The sequence below is a fragment of the Lissotriton helveticus genome, chromosome 3_1 (assembly GCF_964261635.1).
Source record: "Lissotriton helveticus chromosome 3_1, aLisHel1.1, whole genome shotgun sequence".
Classification (NCBI taxonomy): domain Eukaryota; kingdom Metazoa; phylum Chordata; class Amphibia; order Caudata; family Salamandridae; genus Lissotriton; species Lissotriton helveticus.
In genome coordinates this window covers 1,844,601,377-1,844,623,844 of record NC_136061.1, presented here as the reverse complement: position 1 = coordinate 1,844,623,844, position 22,468 = coordinate 1,844,601,377, and the positions used below count along the sequence as shown (strand labels likewise).

The window sequence follows — 22,468 nt, the reverse complement described above, 5'->3', positions numbered from 1 at the left end:
TATGTAATATAAATTAGCATGTCCTGGAGTGAGATTTGAAAGTGTGTAGTGAAGGTTGTGAACAGACTGTCCCTCATTGCCTACAACAATGCAGTGACACTAAGGCCAAACAATGTAATGAAGAGGAGGTCTCTTGAGTTTATTGTGTCTTTATGAGGCTTATCAGTCTCACCTAACCTTATTCAAGTATATGTCAGACCTGGAGCTTGTAAAAATATTTTTTAACCTCTTATTTTCCAGATAAGTCATTCTCACATCCGTTTTTATTTTCTTGGCCCATCCATGGCTGTGGTTTATAAAATATCATCCATAAATGGCAATGAAATATTTATGTGTTAGCCCACATTCAAGTTGTACTGACATGCAAAATGGTATAATGGTATGTCTATAAATTGTGAATGCTACAGAGTTATGTGGATATAACTTGCAATGTACCAGAAAATATGAGTATCCATATTATTTATTAGAGCACCTTTAAGGAACCTGATGTTACCACTAACCAGATAAGAAGAAAATGGATAAAATTGAAGTGAGGAAGTAGAGGAGAGGGCACACAGGTCATGCATGGTATCAATCATAGGATTAGCACGCTGTAGTGGTATTTCCGAGGTCAAGGAATGTTTTACAGGTAAGACAATGCAGGCACAGGGGAACAATAAATGAATGAATGAATTAATTTCTTTAATTTAAAGCACTGCTCACAATAAGAAAGTAGAAAACAAGGAATTGTAAAAACCACTGCAAACAAAAAGAATTGCCGTATAAAAAGACAAAAGGTAAAATGGAAGACTAAGCAGATGTCTCTCAATTTTTTTATAAACACAAAGAGAGATGGTGATAGACACGTAGCAGTGAGAGCAATAGAGGTTCTGATCTATGCAGTCAAACATACACCTCTGGGAAAGAGAGTTCTGAAACTACTGCCTGAGCCATGGTCATGGGCTAGAGCCATAACCCAAATAACATGCTGGATTAGGCACAACACTTTACAGAAACCCCCTTTACGTTAGAAAGACACTTTCCTGCATTGAGTACAACATTGCCAATCTTGAGGTCTCTTTTAGGGGATAGTCTCATATTTCAATAGATTTCTACTGAGATTTTGTATACATATTTGAATGATAAAAAAATATATAAAAGCAGATTGGTTACTTGAAAATGTGGTTAAAATGGAAAGGAAAATGCTGGGGTGGCCAGCCAAGCCAAGATGGTGGATAGGTTTTAAGTTAGCTCAGATGGGAGACCCGTGATCCACATTACCATGCCACCATCCATGCCGGGGTGCCGGAATATAGTGGTCTCTAGGGCTGCAGCGGCTGGTGGGGCACATGTGATCTCTTTTTCTCAGCTTCCCTAAGTCCGGGGATGCCTCTAACAGAGGCATGCTTTCATCGTCCTTTCCGACCTACACGCGCGCATAGGACCTAATCCACACAGAGGCTGTAGTGGCGGGCGGTGCCTACTGTAAAGGCTTGCAGATACTGGCCAGGATGTGGGGGCTATAGAGTGCCCTCTCCTGCTACAAACTGTTTCGCCCCCAGTCACCGCTTTCCAATTCCCTGCTGGGGCCATCGCTCTCCCTGTTCTTGTATTTGGCACTATGAAGCACAGGAGTCTGAATCTCATCAGCATAGTACCGGGCCCCATGGACCATCATGGGACCCTTCGCCAGTATGTTAATGCCCAAATTCTACATTTGACTGGATGATCTGCTCCTAATCTTTCCACCTCTGTGCTGCACTGAACAAATAATACCATATCTGGGAAGCACTGGGCCACCCTCATGGGGAGGTCATCTGGTCTTAAGGGGGCCTGGTGAGGTCTGTTGACTGAGGTGTGTGGCCCTAGTAGTGGGGGATCCATTTGGCTGGGGAGTGAAGGGATGAAGATCCTGGAGGCTGACTTTTGATGACTGTGCCCCCCTTCAATGTGGTGGATTCACGGTTGTGGCGGGTCCTACATTGTGGCTGTCTGGATTGACATACAGCCAGGAGGTATTTTCTACCCAGTGGTGGGCTAAACACTTTGTGTGGATACATTGTGGGGTCTCGGGGGTAGAGGCCTCAGGGACTATCTAGGCCCAGGAAGTCAGTGGAGGTCTTCCTCCACCCTCCTCCTCCACTCTTGGACTCTGTGGGACTTCTTGTGCCAGCCCATTGAACTGTGCGAAAGACATTAGGGGCCTGGCGGGTCTGCTACATATAATTGCCACTGCTGGGTAAGGTTACATTTGTGAGTACCCATTTGCTCAGATGGGGAACAAAGACATGGGGTATAGAGGTGGAGTGGATCCACTGCAGCAGAGTACTCAGCCTGGCGATGTAATGAAGGTACCTGGTGCAGATCTGCTAATGACTTCGCCCCTGTTGGAGACACAGACGGATCTCAAACTTTACCAAATGTTTACCACAATAGCAGACATGAGGCAGAATTTGCGCACTGGAGTTTATGCAGTGGGGATTGAGCGGAGGCTACTACACAAGGATTAGCAGAAATTGACAGAATAGGTTGCTCATACTGAACCGTCCATGAAAGAATTGGAGAGTAAGGTCCGCTCTCTCACCAACAGTGTCCAGGAGCTGCAGGCAAGTGCAGAGGATTTCAAAGAACGTTCGCACCGGAATAACATTCGCATAGTGGGCTTTCCTGAAAGGGTGAAAGGTAATGATCCGGTCAAGTTCTTTGAGTCCTGGCTGTCACAAGTGGTCGCTCCAGGCCACTATCATCCCACTTTCTGATTGAATGTGACCACCGCATCCCCACTTGGTCCACGCCGGTGGGGGCTCCCCAGACTGATTGTAGTCCAGATCCAGAATTACAGGGATAAGGACACTCTGTTGCAGGTGGCCAGGATGATCTCGCCCCCCCAATATGAAAATACTTGAGTATTTATTTTTCTAAATTACACCTTGTCGATGCAACAGAACTCTTTCTTGGGGTGAAATATAAGTTGTGCCAGGTGGGCTTGCGCTACACTCTACTTCTTCACAGAGCCAGGAGATGCCTGGGACTGGGTAGAGAAGTGTTGATATGAGGCCTCCACCTCATCATCACCAATACAACATTGACCATAATCAGGATCTTCACAGCGATGCAGGACCCATGTACTCAAGGTCATCCTACCCCAGAGCAAGCCAAGGTAGAACAGGCCCAGCCTTCGTCGGTGGCAGTTGCCTTGTGACCAGACCACAGATCACCAGTGGTACAATCTTCTGAAAATGGAGACTTGTCTGTTATTCCAGTAATAACACCACAAATGGCAGATGAGATTCTGTGAGCGCACCCGGGGGCGAAAATGCAGCTTACATCCTGTACTGTACTACAAGATTACATAGAAGTATTGGATCTTCTCAACGAACTTGTACAGGTACACCTAGCAGATCAGATAAGGAACGGTCTGGAGATGGATTGGCCACCTCCCTTATTCTAGCTCCTGGATGATTCCAATGTGCATGATCGTTCACTAAGGAGCACCTCTTTCAATGTTTGGGCGATCAATGTTTCTGGTGTGCGCCGGATGGGGAGTTATGGGTTCTCCCGTTCTTGTTTGTTATGTATCGCAGTACACTCTTATACTCCTTTCTATAGGCTATTGCTGCTGTAGAGCAGAGCACAGTCTCAGTACTGCACTATGTTGTTTGTTTCAGGGAACTGGCTCCATTCTGGCACTTTAATTATGTGTAATGTTCATGGTATAGGTACCTCCAGGAAAAGACATGGAGTCCAACAATATCTGAGAAGGCGAAGGGTGCAAATCATCATCTTTCAGGAGACTCATGTGGTGGGTGGGGAGGACGTCCACCTGCAAAAGCGCTGGCATGCGCAATGTTTTTGTGCAATGTATTCTGGCTTTGCTAGGGGTGGATTGATCTGGGTCCATCCAGGTGTTCCCTTTCATCCCCTGAGTTCAGAGATTGACCATGATGGGTGCTATGTATTGATACACGGGCAATTGGATGGTAGGGAGGTAGCATAAATGCCCCCAATGTTGCACAGTCACAATTCCTCTCGCATCTCTCCAGAACGATGATGAAGTGGGCTCACATTTTGTGGAGATTTCATTTGTGTCCTAGACCTGTGCCTTGATCTCTCCAACCAGCCTCTTCCAATATCCTCAATAGTTGTATCTGTGGCCCACCTCACGCAATGGCTACAAAAATGGTCCTTGTTGGACTGTCGGAGATTGCTCCATCTGGCCACTAGAGACTACTTCTACTATTTCCCTCCACATGAGCTACATGTCTGCCTCAATCGTATTTTTATGTGACTTGACCATCAGGCTGCTATTGATGGGTGTTGAGTACTTGCAGAAGACCTTTTCTGACCATAACACATGGCACTTGCAATTAGTGTGGGATGCTGTGAATCAGTCAGTCCCACCTGGAGACTGCAGCCTGCAATGTTTGAGGACCACGTGTTCCGTGATACCACTGCCGAGACCCTCTCCCAATCTTTGTCTGAAAACTGGGACACATTTTCTTCCAGGCTAATATATTGGTGGCAATGGAGGTGGACGTCCTTGGACATTGCATCCATGCAGTTATGGGGGCCAGGGCTGTTTTACATGGAGCACTATTAGGCACCGAGTCCTCCCTGACTAAACTAGAGGTGGATGCTCATAAGGACCACACAAAGCAGAACGCGCTGACAGAGGGTCTGGCTAAACATACCCAGCTTATCGAACAACTACACTGTCTCAATTTCTCATCAAACCAGGCCAAGATGCATGCCAGTGGTGACAAGTCTGGCCGCCTATTGGCCTGGTTATTGCTCAGTGTTAATCCAACTTTGCCGATCACCATGGTCAGGACTCCTCAGGGAACTCTGGACAAGGATCAGGTTAGCATCCGTGAGGCGTTCACCGCACATTATCAAGCCCTCTATGACCCTCCGATTGTGGACTGTCACAATGCCATGCACTCCTTTCTTGACTCTGTGACCCTCACAGAGGTATGCTACAAGGGTGTCTGTTGTCCCCTCAATTTTTTTCCCTAGCAATGGAGACGCTGGCACAGAGGCTTCGGCACCAGGGCCAGGTCTGGGGCATTTCAATGCATGATGAAATGCATGCAGTTTCATTGTAAGCAGATGATGTCCTCATCTGTATATGTGATATCTGTGAAGAGTTTCCCAACATTCATTCATTTTTCAGGTGTTCCGCACTGCCTCTGGGTTTGGGGATAAATTAGGCAATATTCTGCTTTTTTCATTGCACCATCACAATTCTGGCCCTAGGAATCCCGCACTTTTCACTGACGAATAACATCAATCACGTAACCCAAGAAGAAGTAGATGGCTATCTAACTCAGACCATATGCTTGTTGCACCCCAAGATGACATTCTGGAGTACCTTACCACTTACAGTACAGGGTAGGATCTATTTATCAAAGATGGTAATACTTCCCAGGTGGCTTTCTTCCTTCCATACCCTTCTTGTCCATATCCCAAAATCTACATTCTGCACTCTACACTCTGTGTGGGAGGTGATGTGTTGTGCTCAACAATCTACAGTTATTTGGTGAGAAAGGGTGGGTGGGCGCTTCAAACTTCTAGAATTATTATTTTGAAGTGCAGACGCAGTGGCCTGCGTGTTGGCTGGGGGGCTACCTCACAGAGTAACTCACCTTCCTGCATCTGACTGACCACACAGGTTGATCCATCAGCTTGTCCTACCCAGGCCAAACTCCCACACAATACTAATGGGTTATCGAACATAGCGCATAGTAGTCTTCACCGTAGTCTGTGACGTATGCCATGCGAGTCCCAGTACTCCCTAGAGATCCCCTGAATTCTATTACTCCATTTAGTGACAAGATAGGCAGAGCAGGATGAAGGCAACCAGAGTCACTACACTTGGTGCACTATTCCAGGATGGAGTGCTCATGCCCTACGATAGCTTACACGAGACGTACAGGTTTCTGGCTGGGCAAGTTTTGGCTTATGGAAATCTATTAGCTGTGCTGGAGAGCCTTTGGGGTCTAACGGCATGGACTCTTAAACAACACTTACTACTGCACACACTATATATGATGGGTAGCTGATGCAAACTCATAACTCTTATGTGCCTTGGCCTAGAAACACATGATCCACTTGCAAGGACCCGCAGATGCTTGGAAGGAGTTGTGGGAAGAGCCATAACGCACAAAGAGTGGGATAGAGCGCTTCATTACCCAAGGAAAGTGTCACAGAATGTTAAGTTCCAATATATTCATGATAACATTCTTCATAAGTCTTACCTCAATACAGGAATACTGCAGTGTGTGTTTGGGTCTTCCTCCACGTGTCCACCCTGTCTGCAGCTAGGGGCTGATACAGGTACTTGTTTTGCAATCGTTCACCCCCAATGCTCGGTGGATGTGGTTTCTGCAGCACTGACGGAGGTGAATGGTTGCGCAGGGGTGTGCACTGTCAAGGGCTCCTTACAAGGCTTTTTTGAGTACCCCAAATAATCAAAAAGCTACATATAGATTAATTAATTTGGTATTAATAATCACATGCAGGCTTTTAGCCATGTACTGTAAAGCTCAGACGTTGCTCACTGATGCAGACCAATGCTTAAATGGGGGCTGGCCGAGGCAATGGCACTCAGGTGGGAAGAAGCTTGAGGGTTGTGGACATACCCTATAGCTGTGGAGTGGGACACTCTATTAGCAAACTTACAAACTTATAGCAAGGGCTGCACCCAGGTGAATGTGCAGTTGGAACATGTTTATACAATCATCTCTAACTGGAAATGCATAGTATGGGACAGTTGTAGATTGCCCAGTTTTCTAAAAACAATTATTTAATTGTGTCTGTCTACAGGAACCGAACGAAAGTGGCAACCAACCAGTGCCCGTAAAAAGAGAGACATATATAATTGTCTTGATAAAGATGGACTATAATATATAAACAATCGAAACCCGTCAACGCCTCACTGTACATAATCAAGGGAAACAGCCTATCCTTTAGATATGAAATATTGAGCATATCTAGGAAAAGCTTGGAATTAGTGTCAACCCTGATGTGTGATTCCATGACAAAGAATAGTGTTGGTCTTTTGTCTCTCTTTGTGGTCTAGTGCCCATTAGCATTTAGCTTGTGTAATTTGAGTATAGTATTGTCCAGGTTAAACCCTTTTTTTTTCAAGAATTTTTTCTTGTTTGATGAGATGCTGCTATATATAAATGTAATATCACGGCATATGTTTTTAATGGTAATGAATTTTTAGTATTGATTGTTATAATGTTCAGGATGTTGATTTTAACATAAAAATAAAGAAATCATAGTATCTACTTACTTTGTAACTAATGGTGTTGGAATTAGGTGTAAATTCTAATACATGGGCGGCAATCTGTGTGAAGAGCACATAGATTAGTTTAAGAGTGTTTCGTCCACCAAGGGATTTTCCTTTTTTTCTACTATATCCATGTGTAACATTGAATGTTGTTATGAAAACACAATAAAATGGCAAAAAAAAATGGAAAGAAAAGTACAAAAATGTAACAAGTCTACATTAGCATCTGACCTTGGAACGCATAATCCCATCTCTTGAGCACCTACAAAAGGACCTCACCAGCCATTAGGATTTGAGATAGAAACACATGATAACAGGTACTTAGTATTCCAAAAAGAATGCCCACTACTGATTTTCCTGTCACTGAATCAGAGATGTGTATTTTTAGATAACTAATTGATTTGGAAATGGGCAGATGAAAGTTTGAGAGGGAAATCAAACCTGCGACCATAGAGTCAAACACACATCCTGGTGTAGAAATCAGTCCACTGATTTATACAACCCAGTTGCTAGAACAAGCATCCTTGGTGTGGTTCTCCTGACCTTTTGTCTTCAGATCTGTTTGCTGACTTAGTTTTTGCTGGCTTTAGGACTCTGGGCGCATTACCACTGCTAACCAGCCAGTGCTTAAGTGCATGTGCTCTTTGCTTAAAACATGGTAACATTTTCTTATCCACAATTGGCATATTTAATTTACTTATAAGTCCCTCATGAAGTGCACTAGATGTGCCCTGGGTCTGGAAATTAAATGCTATTACTGGACCTGCAGCACTGATTGTGCCACCTCCCCCACCCAAATAGCCATATAACCATGTCTCAGGCCTTCCATTGCAGAGACTGTAGATACATGGTTAATTGGCGTGTCAACCTGGTACATTAAACCACTTGCAAGGCCCAAGCCATCCTTTGTAATACATATAAGTCACCACAAAGGTAGGCCCTGGACAGCCCCAAGGGCAAGATGTAGCGTATTTAAAAAGCTGGACATGTACGTTTAAGGTTTACATGCCCTAAATAATTTTTTCACTACTGAAAGCCCTATCTCCCCTATAGGATAACATTGGAATTACCTTTTTACCTTTTACAAGTGTCATTTCCAATAGGGAAGAGATTGGACCCCCAAGTTGGATGTCTCTGGAATCACAATTTGAAATCACAACTTTCGGTGAAGTTGGATTTTAAGTTGCAGTTCTAAAAATGCCACTTTTAAAAAGTTGCAATTTTCTTACTTTAGCTATTTGGAGTCTGCTACCAGTCTCTAATTGCATCTCTGCGTTTAGGTGACAGCTGGGCTTTGTGAATTCCCTCTGAACAGCCACACAAAGGGAGCTTATGTGTGACTTGATGGGACATCTGTGTCCTGATGGGCCATCCTGGGCAAGATCATCGGGACAAGCTGGACACAGCCTCACACTTACACCTGCATAGGTTGTGTCCCCTCCACACAAATGTGTGCATAACTCCCTGTAGTGCATCTAGAGCCCGGACAGGAATTTCAATGGTGTCTCTTTGAAGTCTCCCCACTTCAAAGGATCAACTGATTATAAGAACTGGACCTCAGACACAACCTCTTTGGAACACATCTGGACCTGTGGATACTCCTCCAGAACGAAGGACTGTGTGCCTCGGAGGGGACTGACACTCTGCTGGACTGCTACTCTGCTGGACTCCTGCTCTGCTGACCTGCTGCATGCTAACCCTTGCCTGGGTGTGAAGGACTGGATTCATATCACTTGAACCCAGAACCAGAGTGACTCTAAGGGTTTGCTGACTGGCTTAAAATACTTCCAACTCACATGCTACAGCACCTGGTCCCCACCATCTGTAAGTCTGCCCTGCCAAGTAGTGCCAGCCCAGTCCTGGACCCTTGGAAGTGGGTTTGAAGTGTGGCTCCTGCAAAATCCATGCCCCGCTGTTGATGCAAGGAATCGAAACCGGTGTATCTCCTCTACTCCGAAAACATCGCCGACTGCGCTGTGCATCTACTCCATTCTTCATGCATCCTTGCCATTGCATGGCTCGGAACTGACGCATCGCTTACATGTGTGGACTAACAAGGACGCATCACCTCATCAGCAACCTGAATCTGGTCTTTGACAATGACGCAATCAAGGTACTTTGGAGCAGGCCAAAGCTTGTCCTTGTATGCAGCATGTGCTCCATCATGGTGGGCCAGAACTTTTGGAATTGACACGGTCCAGCGCGACCCGATAGCCTTGGTTGTCGCTTTATGGTTTTAATCACTACATTTCAGTTTTAATCTTTGAAAATTCAATAACTCCGGTTAGACATATTGGATTTTTATTGTTTTGTTCATCGAATTAAACTGAATGTTGCTAACCACGAGTGGTATCTTTTTTTCTTGTTTTTTCATTGATTTACTGTTTGAAGTGTTGCACAAATACTTTATGGATGGTCTCTTAAGCTAAGCCTGACTCCACTGTGCCAAGATACCAGAGGGTGAGCATTGGTTAATTTAGGATGTGTTTGTACCTTACTTTGACTAGGATTGTGATTTCTGCTTGGACAGTGTGCATACCTCTGCTAACCAGGAACCCAATTTCTAACACCAGTGGAAACCAAAACAGTATACAAGGTGGAGGCTACATTTACTGGTCAATATTGGACTCGACTAAGATGGCCCTTAAATGACAGCATGGATCAACTTGGGATGCATGTAACCTTAAATCTATTAAGTGAGTGCAGATTCATATGAATAAGAGAACCACAGCCTTTATTGTTGTTTTGAAAATAATCCAAGCAGAAACTGTAAATAGGTAAAATTGTTAAATACACACATCTGTGGATTTGCCAACAAAAACGGTAAATAATCAATTGTTAATAAATATGCTAATTCAAATGTAGGAAGAACTTTTTCAATTCTGTTTGTGTCTCAAGAATATCCCACTGAGAAAGAGGGAGGATGCCAGGCACAGCAAGAGAAACTGCAGCGGAGCATCGTCACTCAAGTCAAGCCCATTTCACCATCAACTGTGAACTGTGCTAGTTTACACATAGAGGCTATTCAACAGTGGAAGCAAACAGCTAGGTGGTAAAAAAGATCTGCCACATTAAGCGAATCAGAGAATATTCAATGACTCACATTCAAGAAAAATCCTCAAAAAGTGGATATAATAATAATAATATTAATAAAAATAATAATAATACAAATAATAACAATAAAATACTTGTGTATTGCTTTATCCCATACTTCTACTATTTCTAAGCGTTATACATAGAAAGATGTTATAATTGTTGCAAAATGTACATTGTTATATGCAAATCCATGCTATGCACAAGAGTTTTCTCTAGTTATTAATGATTGCAAGATAGTCATTGCATTTCAGAGAGAATGCAGAAGACTTGAATGGAACATTGAATCCGATAATGATGTTAAGCTGCTACCTGAGTGAAAAAAGTCACCAAAAAGTGCCTGGTGTTGTCATGGCCCCTAATTTCATTGTACTTGCAGAACACAGTGATCGTCTTAACAGAGGGAGTAGTTAAGGAAAGAATCAAGGACCCCCAGATAAAGGATATCTATCAAGTGAACCTTCTTGGGATGTACATCATTGTCAAAACACTCCATGGCTTGACCCTAATGTGGGACCAAAAGACCACTGTGATAGTCCAGCTTGCAGCTGAATTTCAGGTATTTTCATGTATGTTTGTTGTAAACAGAAGGGTAACACTGAGGTAATGGAACTAATCATGGATTATAAGGAAGGTGATGGCTGGGTGAGGAATGATCTTAGTTTAAAATATGAATCTCAAAATTAGTTCCCAAAAAGTGACGTTTACAGTTTAATCAATTGATGGACAATGGGAAAATAGGTACCATTGTAAGATGAACATCTTCTTCACCACTAGCATTAAATTCTCTCTGGCATAGGGTATGAACTGGCCTGTAAAGTTCATGGGGCCTCATTTATGAGAAATGACGCATTGCTGCGTGAAAGCAGCGATGCGTCACTTCTCAGTGCGCACTCCTTGTGACATTCCTGATGCGTGATATTTAATCTATGACGCATCATGTCGCAAGGGGTTACAGATACGTCAGTATTTCTGACGTATCTGTAAGCGCAAAAGTGGCGCATTGCTGGAGTGTGACACAAAAGTGACGCAACTCCAGCAATGCGTCCTTTCACATGGGGCAAGCCCCATGTGAAAGGGCCTGCGTCAGTCTTACGCCTGCTGTGAGGCAGGCGCAAGATTTTGACGCAACGGCATCCTAAAAGTGATGCAGTGAAATCTCATAGATTTCACTGCGTCACTTTTACAGCCCTTCCTTGCGTCAATACGCCCCCCTTGCATACATTATACCTGGCGCAGGTATAATGTGGCGCAGGGGTTTACAAAGTGACGCATCTACCTAGATGTGTCACTTTGTAAATATGGCGCAACAAGTTGCATTTTTTACGCCACTGGTGCGTCAGAAAAAGTGACGCACCGGCGGCATATAGGTGACGCACATCCTCATAAATGAGTCCCATGAAATCTACACATTGTGAGTAAAATGTGATGGAAATCCATGACATCATTCCAGTATGGCATATAGTGGTGGTGCTGCTAGCCCATCCATTGCATTAATAAAGACTTTCATGTTAAGTAGGAACTTTCTCACCATTCATAACAAGCACCAACATCTACTTTAAATTCCAATGTCTGAAAATCCTTGCACGGAATTCAGGACTTTTGTTTTTGTCTTAGCTGAGACCCTTTCCAACATCTAGTGCAGTGTTTATGGTCTCAATGCTAGCTCCTTTTAAAAGACCAGTACTTAACATAACAGACTATTTGGGCTCTGCCTTCACCCGAACCTTTAAATGGACTTGCAAGAGGCATGGAAAGCAGTACAATGGTGTAACAAATCGACAACCTAATGTTTAGTGCCACATGTTTATTGTTGTGCTTAAGAGGACTGCTTGCACAGAATTAAACTAGATGGGGATCAAGTTCTGATTTATTTTCATTGCCATTGGTCAGGGCTTTTCCATTCCTCACTTCAAATCTTAGCTAGACTGGTACCAGTGACCTTGGTAAGATACTCTCACTCTAGACAGTTATCCATTTTTCCAAATTATACTCACTCAGTCTAGGGGTCAACTATATCTTTGATGTGTGATGCTCAAAACAGGTTGTATCCAATTTGAAAAAAATAGCAGCTCCTGAACTTTTATTTGCAGGGTAAAGTCTGTGGCATGTGTGGAAATTTCGATAGGATGGTCAGCAATGATTTCAAATCCAGGTATCAGTCTTTGGAGACCAGCGAGCTAGCATTTGGAAACAGCTGGCAAGTTGACTCCTTTTGTCCTGGCAGCACCATACTGGACCCCTGTTCCAATAACCCCTTCCGACAAGCCTGGGCACAGAAGCAGTGCAGTATAATCAAAAGCCCTATGTTTGCATCCTGTCACGCCAAGGTAAGACACAGCTTGATTTGAGTTCACAATCTGATAAAGATGTTTAGGTCTTGCATACAGACCACTGTGATATGCTTATTTCACTATTAATTATTCTTAGAGAGGGAATGTATCATAGAGTCACTGTAGAATACTGAATATGTCATGATGGTGGAATATGAATATGTCATTGTGATATGTCATTGTGTTCTGCTTGAGCTTTGAAGATAAACCTGTTCAGTTGCTGTTTATGTTGAAGCCTGTTGGATGGGATCCTTATGTTAGAATAAACTTCTGGACTTTCATCTATCCTGTTTCCTGGTGGATTCTTAAAATATTACACTGGCGTAGTCGGCTCTCTCATAAGGATCCTAACACAAGCTATTTGAAGATTGAAGATTGGTGAGACTTTAAATCCATTATTTCAAATCTTCTTTAAGATATTCTATTTGTGATTTGATTGCACCTGCGGCTGTTATTTTAAAGTGCTCTGATGGCACCTGCGGCTGTAAAATTTTAGTTTACAAATTTTTTGATTTAATTTGTAAACTATTTGATATTTTATGGAATTAACTGTAACTTGATTGCACCTGCGGCTGTTATTTATACCTGTGCATTGATGGCACCTGCGGCTGTTTCATATTTATTTAAAAAAAAGAAAAGAGGAAAACAATTTCACCTCAAACCAAAGCAAGTTTCTAAAGCTTTAACAAATAGAGCCAAGTGTTGTTGGCTAAAACTGTGTGACTTAAACGAACATAGTCAAGTGGAATTGTTGTGTAAATATCTTCGTGGATCAAGTGCATCAAGCAAAGCTGTTATATGTCAAGTATTTCACTTAATTTGAAGTTGAGCGCGTGAAAAGTCTGAAGTGTAGCAGCTTTGCAAAGGTCAACAAGCGTCAAGTTTAACAAGTGTTTTAAAGATAAACATCATCTTCTCTTGAGCGAGTAAAGAATTTTCACATCCTGCATTGTTTAAAACTCACCGATTGCCATCAGTGAACCTCGTGTCATCTCTTCGAACTTCCTGTAACATATGAATCACTTAGAAATTGTATTAATGATGAGTTTATTCGTGGATAAAGAAGGCACTACCAGCAACACATCCCGTAGCACCGGTCAGCGCTCAGCAACTGATCTAACCGTACCACTACAGTAGAACGGCACGATGGTAGATCGTGCCGTGGCATGAGACACATACATTTGAAAGAAAACACAAGGCGCTTGAATAAAGGAATATACAAGATGCGCGAGAGAACGAGAGAAAAGCAAGTGTAGACATAACACACCTTCCTCCCTTACAGAACAAAACAAATAAGAGAAAATAAACAATAAAAAAACTTTAAATACAATTTCATATTAAGTTTCAAATTTTCCTTTGACAAATACAATAAAATCAGACATCCACTTAGGCTTTCTTGTTGTTCTTTTCTGCAATATAACATCTTTGTGATTAGCAGGCTGGAAATTTACATCATTGTTATCATCAGGCTGAAAATTAACATTTTGACAAGAATCATCTTCCACACTAGAACTACTGAGTGTTGCACCATTATCATGACAAATTGCATTTTCACCTAAATCATCATCCAAATAAGAATAATCTGAATGATTCAAATTACAAGTCTTATTGTAAATTGCTTTATCAGCTTTAAGAACAGTGATCCTGCTGAGATTCCATACTTTATTATCTGATAACCTTACTGAATTTTTCAAAAGTTCAATGACCTCAAAAGGGCCCATAAATAAACTTTCTCCCTTTTTGACCTTCCATGGTTTTTTAACTTTTACCATCATACCAACTTCCACTTTCGGATCAACTTTCGAACCAAATTTCCCACCAAAGTATTTCTTATTAATGCTATGAGTATGAGTAAGATTTTCTTTAACTTTCTCCAAATCTACACTTGAAGAGGTGGATTTAACTAGCCATGACGGATTCACTTTAGTCCTTGGAAGTCTTCCCCTCATGATTTCGAATGGAGAATACCCAGTCATGGAATTTACAGTGGTCCTATACATCCATACCTTCTAAAGAACTTCCAATTCCCATTTCTTGCCTTCATTTCCAACCGATTGTATTGCACTTTTGAGAACTCTATTGAATCTCTCTATAACCCCATTTCCACTGGGATTATAAAGAGAAGTAGTGGAATGCATTATTCCCAGTCTTGCGAAGTAATCTTTAGCTTTGTTGGAGTTGAATTGAACTCCATTGTCAGTTATAAGTTTAACAGGCAAACCCTCTTCTGTAAAAACTCTATCCAAGAAACACAAAACAGATTCAGTATCAATTTTCTCAACAATCTTAATAACAGGCCATTTCAAAAAAACATCAATGGCTGCAATGATGTACTTTGAATCACAGCCAATAGGACCCATAATGTCCATAGCAATAGTTTCCCATGGATTGTCAGGAATAACATGTTCACCCATATTGGGCTTGAGTGTAGTCAAAGATTTGTCAGAATTTGCACAAATAACACAATTTCTGACTAAGCGTTCAATAAATAAGTCCATGCCTGGCCACCAAAACAAATTCTTTACCTGTTGCTTAGTCCTGACAATACCACTATGACCCTCATGACCTTGTAAAACTATGGTTTTTCTCACACCCATTGGTGGAACAATACGTTCACCTCTCCGAATGATATTGTCATCATACGAAAGTTCAGATCTCACTTCCCAGAAACTCTTAAGCTCTGAACTGATAAACCTCCTATCAGGCCAAACACCAGTAATGCAATCTGCAACACATCTTAATATCTCATCCTCCTCAAATTTCTTTCGCCATAGAGTCTGATCAATTGAAATAGGACCTTCATCATGAACCATGGAAACCTGAAAATCATCCCATTCATTATACAAATCCTCCTGAATGGGTAAAGGCATCCTAGATAAAAAATCAGCAGAGACATTGTCTTTCCCTGGTACATATTGTATATCATAAATAAAATCCTGCAACCGCATAGACATCCGTGCAATGCGAGCAGAAGCTCTCAACATGCCTTCGGTAGTAAGCAAACGTACCAAAGGTTTATGATCGCTCCTCAATATACACTCCTTACCCCAGACAAACACCCTGAAGTGCTCCAATGCCCAAACGCATGCTAAAGTTTCTCTCTCAATCTTGGATACTTCTCTTCAGAGGGGTGAGAGCTCTGGAAGCATGTGCAATAATGACTTCTTTACCATCTTTTGTTCTTTGTGTAAAAACAGCACCTAGCCCTTTTGAGCTAGCATCTGTAGTGATACTGTTTTGCAAAGAAGGATCAAAACAAGAAAGTGCAGAAGCAGAACATATAGCATCCTTTACATCGCTAAATTCTTTCTCACACTCTCCTGACCACACAAAAGTAACCCTGTTCTTGATTAGCTGTCGGATGTTAAATGTTCTACAAGAAAGATTAGGTACATATTTAGCATAGAACTCAACTAACCCTAAAAATGACCTTGCGTCATCTTTAGACTGGGGATGTGGTGCAGATTTAATGGCTTGTGGTAAATAAAAATATTACCCTGGCATAATTTCTAGGCATTAACAATTAGCATGTATCAAATGAGAGGCAGAGAGTCTGTGGTGTCCAAGTTAAAAGGGCTTTATTCCAATAACTCGAGTTAAGGGAGAATCTGTTTCATCACCACTAAGGTTCAGGAAGGGTCTTCTAACATTATTTACAGAGAACAACACATATATACATTTTTCCTGGTACATAGGGAGGAGCGCTTCAGGCAGAGCAAGAAAGAAAGAGATAAGAGCATGTGGGCGTGCATGAGGGTGTACACTTGATGAGTCACAGGTGGGTGATAGGTGGGTGGCTACATAGAGGAGGAGTTACATGGCAGGCTGGAACTTTGCCCTACTTGTGCACGCAATTTGAGCATGACGTGCAATTGACGTGTAACTGGGAGGAAGCTGACTTTAAGTCTAGTAGTGAAACCTTCAGTGTCAGGGCGACCAGCACGTCTTGTACTATCTGATATCTAGAGATATCTAGAGTCGGGGATGTTTTATCTGAAGCAAAGGTTACTCATCACAAAAAGACAGAAAGGGCATATATTTCTTCGTTCATTGCGTGGGGGCTGTGATCTTTCTTATGGATGCAAGCACTGTGATTTACTTCAATGGAGACAGAGAGGCTAGGCCCTATGTTCCGCGGACGGGTTCTGTTTACCCTCCTCACTGAGCAGGAATGTGACTCTGTACAACAAGCAGATAACTGTTATTCATAATACTATCTTGGCAACCTTGCTGGGTCTCTTTCGGCTGAGCTAGAAGTGTGCGAGGTCAGAGTTACGTCACTGCAGCTTGCAGTGTGTCAGGAGTCATGAAAACCCTAATTCAGAAACTGGCTCAGGCTGAACCACAAAAAGGGTTCATCGTGACTTATTTAAAAGTGCACAATGCAAATACATGGGCCTTAAATGCTAACTTAATATTTCTTACATCGGAGATTTGAAGACTGGCATCCTAATGCAGGACGTAAATGCAGAGGCCTTGTGATTCAAGCCACTAAGAGAAATATGCATGGGTGACATGCACACATATGTAACATAGGGTACACGTAGGGGGCATCTTGGTCAGTCAAAATTTCATTTTCCTCATTCCCTCCTTGTCCCCTACGTAACCCTTCAGGATACATCTATATTCATGAGACCGTATAGTTGATCATACAGCATCATTTGTTCGTCCTTAACCCTTTGTATACTTGGATGTGGAACACATGCAGTTGCACACAGGCCGCAAATGGCCGGGCCACACTGCAGACAGAGACAGCAACCAAATATCATAAGTAGGATCATTCCTAGGAAGGACAACACTTTCCATCCCCAAGCAGATATCACACCCCAGAGCCAACTGGACCAAGTCCATGTGCCTGGGTCTTGATGTATGCCATGAGCAATCTTGTGGAGCCTTGTTATCGCTGCATACACAGATGGCGCATTATTTGGGATGAAAACGCAACAACTAGATCGGATCACGCTACAAGCTCCGCCCCTATCCGCCAAGATGACGTCTAGAACGAGGCGATGTTGAAGAACAACAAGTCTCATAGCAGACTGTTCCTGGGTCAAGTTCGCCAGGGCAGATGCAGTCACATTCACTACTGCCTCAAGAGTCCTTGTTAACCTGCGTATCAGTTTACTGTTTTGGACGGGACCTATGAAGAAAAAGAATTCTTTGTTGAAATCTGTATATTGCTCCCAAGCTGTTTCAGTCTGATCAATCCTTGAGGCATCTGTCTCTCTCCTTACTCTAACATGTTCTAGTCGTGAATCTCTATGATAATGGGATGGGGCCAAGAATACAGGTGGTAATAAGAATGCTATATAACAAGTCCCACCCCAGTCTAAGGGCAGATGTACATAGGCTGTCTGACCGCAAATGAAATAGGTATGGCGTGATGTTTTGAAAGAAGAAAGTCCTTTATCATTAAACTCAACTACAACTTTACACTCACTGTGTCCCATATGTACTGAGCCTTTCTTATTAACACATAAATCACCTTTTGCTGGTAGAACTGAAATAAACGGTGGACCTGTATTTTGCTTGGGCTGAACATTTAACTTTATAAAATTAACGGATGCATTTCCCAGCTCGTACTCTTCATTCTCTAGATCGGTTCCCTTCCTTTGAGGAAATCCGTCTTTGTCTGGAAAACATGCTTCATTCATTACTTTATTCAGGTTTCCATATATCCAGCCACCTGGATAAGCTATGTACTTTCTATCTATTGAGGTCATTAAGGCAAACCATGCTCCACATGAACCATTGTGTGAGAACGGTAGAGGATAGAAGGGCAGAACTCCCTTCGCCCTTTGATAAGGTGGCAGTTGGCCACATACCCAGCAATCAGTCGCATTGCTGGTCTGGTGAGAATGGTGTAACATTTGAATAAAAGTATTGTTACGCAATGCAAGTCGATATGACAATTCATGAGGTGGCAGTTCACTAAATGTATGCTCTACAGTGTTATTAAGGGAAGAGTGCATATGTGAGGCAATAGGAGGAAAGAAAACATGTAGTATTAAACTAACACAGATCATAACAATGCACAGAATAAAAAGAATGATCAAAGTAACTATACATCTACTGCGTAATAACTTGCAGTACTTTTCTCTCATTTTGCTCTTCTTACTATTCTCGTATGTGATCTTATACATGTCAGAAATCTAGTCTAACCGATTCCCCACCGAGTGGACTTAGACAATTAAACTACGTCTGACTTACTAGATCTTAACTTAGATTTATACTCCTGCTGTGGAGTCTTTTCTAGTAAAGGCGGCGCAGGCGGCGCAAAGTCTGTATTTTCCAAAGTTCCAGATTGTCCAAAGTGTCTTTTACAGTGTTGAGCGTGAAGTTTCCCTTGCGTCCTTCGACTTTCAGCGCGGTCCTCGTGGTCAGTAGCACCAACTTCGGCGTCTTCCAACGTGGCTCAAGGGGGCTTGATCGATCAAAATTCCGGACAAACACGAAATCTCCAGGGACTATGGCTAGTTCCTTGACCTGGGTGTTGTCAGGGAAGGTGGCAGCAATCTGTGAACGACAAGAAAGTAGTGCAGACATCAAGGAAGCCAGGTAATCTGTCAGCATGTTACTGTCAACATCAGTTATTCTTTTAGGCATAGGCGTACCCCACATGTTTGGTGGTCTACCGAAGACTACTTCATACGGGGATAGGCCTGTTCTGGAATGAGCTACCATACGCATGTAAAAGAGGGCAACCGGTAAGGCTACCATCCAATCCACGCCTTTTTCTGCACATATCTTAGCAAGTTTTGTTTTGATTGTCTGATTATGTCTTTCTACAAGGCCTGCTGCTTCAGGGTGTCTTACACAATGGAATTTCCAAGTATATCCTAACAGAAGAGACACTTGTTTCATTAATTCAGAGGAGACCGTTATCGGAATATACGACCCGAGGCAATCCATACCTGGGGAAGTACTCGCGCACTAATTGCCTGGCTGTTGTCACAGCAGTATAATCAGGAACTGGATATGCTTCTGTCCATCTAGATAGTGCACACACAACTACCCTGACATACTTGTAACCTCTACATCTGTTCATTTGGATATAATCCATCTGGGGGACCTCAAAAGGGTGGTCAGGAGGATGAAATCCGCCTTGTTCCACCGGAATGCCTTTACCTGGATTGAACTGACAACAGATCATACATGTTCGTACTTTCTGCTTCGCTGCTGCACGCATGTGCTTGTTAAACCAGATATTCTGCAAGCTGTCTATCATTGCCTTTTCTCCCAAGTGTGCTGGACTATGTGCTGTGTTTATGATTACTTGTACCATAGAATCTGGAAGAAACCATGTACCTTTTCCCTTAGTCATCCAACCTTGTTCAGTCTGGACCCCTCCTTGTTCAGTCCATTTCTTTATCTCATCTGCAGTGGCATGTGTCTGTATGTCTAGTACATCTTGAGTGGGATCCCTGACTGTCATACATGTTGTCAGTAATGGTACCTCTGTCCTTGTCGTGTCTGTTGGTGTCTGGGCTGTCTGGGCTGTCTGGGCTGTAAGTTTAGCTGTTCGGTCTGCCAGGTCATTACCCTGGGAAATGGTGTCTGTAACTTTGGTGTGAGCTTTGTACTTCAGGATAGAAATGGCTGTAGGTAAATGTATTGCTTCCAACAGGGCTTGAATGAGCTGGCCGTGCTGGATCTTGGTCCCATGGGAGGTCAAGAAACCTCTCTCCCTCCAAAGTACCCCGAAATCATGAACTACGCCAAAAGCATATTGTGAGTCAGTATAAATGTTCACTCTTAAGTGCTTAGCTCTTATGCAGGCTTGTGTCAGAGCGATGAGCTCTGCTGCTTGTGCTGATAGTGTGTCTATTTTCTGTGTCTCTATGACTTTAGTAGCAGTGGTCACAGCATATGCTGCTACTAATTCTCCTGCACTCGTTCTCATGCAGGATCCATCTACATAGAGCGTTAAGTCTGGGTCTGGAAGTGCAATATCTGTCAGGTCTTGTCTTGGTTTCGTCACTATATTCATTACTTCCACACAGTCGTGTGGCGGTGCATTTACTGTGCTTGAGGGCAAGAGTGTTGCAGGATTCAGAATATTACAACGTCTGATCTCTATGTGTGGTTGAAATAATGTCAGTTCATATCCTGTCAGTCTTGCTACAGTCAAATGTTGTGTCTGTGTCCTGTTTAAGAGAACCTCCACTGCATGTGGAACCTGTACTGTCAGAGGGTGACCCAACACTATTGAGTCACTTTGTCTTATGGCTAGGGCTGTTGCTGCAACTGATTTCAGGCACGCAGGCAGAGCCTGGGCCACTGGATCTAGTGTACTAGAAAAATAAGCGCAAGGCTTGTGTTTTCCTGCTTGATCTTGTGTGAGGACAGATAACGCTGTTCCATCTCGTTCAGTTACGAAAAGCATAAAAGGTTTGCTGTAACATGGAGTCGCTAAAACTGGTGCTTGACATAATGCTCTTTTTAATTCTTCAAATGCCAAGGTATGTTCTTGTGTCCAAGGGAGGACAGTCGAAGTGGCTGCCTCCTGTGTCGTCAATTGTATGAGTGGTTTGGCTAGATAGCATACTGGGGAATCCATTGCCTACAGTAAGAAGTGAGGCCAATAAATGCACGTACTTCTTTCTGTGTCTTGGGCTGTGAAAGGTTAGCAATGAGATGTATACGGTCTTGTGTTAGCTGTATACCCTCCTTGGAAAGCAAGTGTCCAAGATACACCACTTGCTTTTCACAGAATTGCAATTTGGAAGGGGACACCTCGTGCCCCTTGTCAGCCAGAAAATGTAAGACTGTCAGTGATGCATTCGCGCATTCTGGTTCTGATCATGCTGTAATCAGGATGTCGTCTGGAGTAGAGCAGTGTTGGGAGGCATGTGAACACTGTCTAGCTGTCTTTTTAATGCTTGACTGTAAATGCTAGGACTCATTGCAAGAGCGAAACTCCTGCCAATTAATCTGTTTACACTACGAGGGAAAAACTATTCATTTGCAAGCATGCTCTTATCTGAAGCCAATGAAGCTTTCAGTGCTGGCTGTAAGGAAGAGCAACTTGACCCCCTCCTTTTATAAACAATTTCTCTGCGGCTCATCAAGTTTTTTTATCTCTACACTGCCTTCCCCTTCATTGTGATGTCACCCACAGGGCTGTCAGTTTATATCAACAAATGTCCGCGGAAAAGAATTGAAGTAATGCCAATAATAACAAGACAGGCACTGCTCGGTGCTCCAAGAGGGAAAAGCCCTCCCTTTACAAAATATCTTTCTCTAGGAACCAGGCCACCTTCAAGGTCGAAAAACACATTCTCTGTAATTCAAAACAGATAGCTAACCAACATTCTCTAACTTAACTGAAGCAAATTCAAAACGTGATAAAAAGCATCCTAAAATCAGTAATTAATAAGGACATGTTTTATTTCGTAACCTAGACACATGCTAGCATTTTAAAATAATTATATCATAAAATATCGTTACTAGCTGCAAAGGAAAAAAAAGAAACAGAACAACATGACATGGAAACACATCACATTTTACTTTTTGAAAATAACATGTGAAACACCATAATTTTGCATTTTGCATTGCAGAACCAACATTTTCATAATTAAATGTGCAAGCTCTTCTATTCTACCTATTAAAAGGGCCAGATTCATCATTTTTCAAAAAGCCATGTTTTCTAATTGAGTGGATTAACTGTCACACGCTATTCTAAAGGGCAGCTTGCATTGGGAAAAAATAATAATGTATATTTTGTAGAACAAATTTCTTATTTAAAAAACACACGGTTGCATTA

The 22,468-nt window shown here is 42.5% G+C and overlaps 1 protein-coding gene across 1 annotated transcript in view; it reads left to right on the top strand.

Moving 5' to 3' along the window:
- LOC144823889 (mucin-5B-like) overlaps positions 1-22,468 on the top strand; it is a 1,747,676-nt gene that overhangs the window by 1,257,737 nt on the left and 467,471 nt on the right. The window contains exons 22-23 of the mRNA XM_078682783.1: positions 10,749-10,928; positions 12,463-12,699. Coding sequence (XP_078538909.1) covers positions 10,749-10,928; positions 12,463-12,699 — 417 coding nt within the window. The remainder of the gene's footprint in view (positions 1-10,748; positions 10,929-12,462; positions 12,700-22,468) is intronic.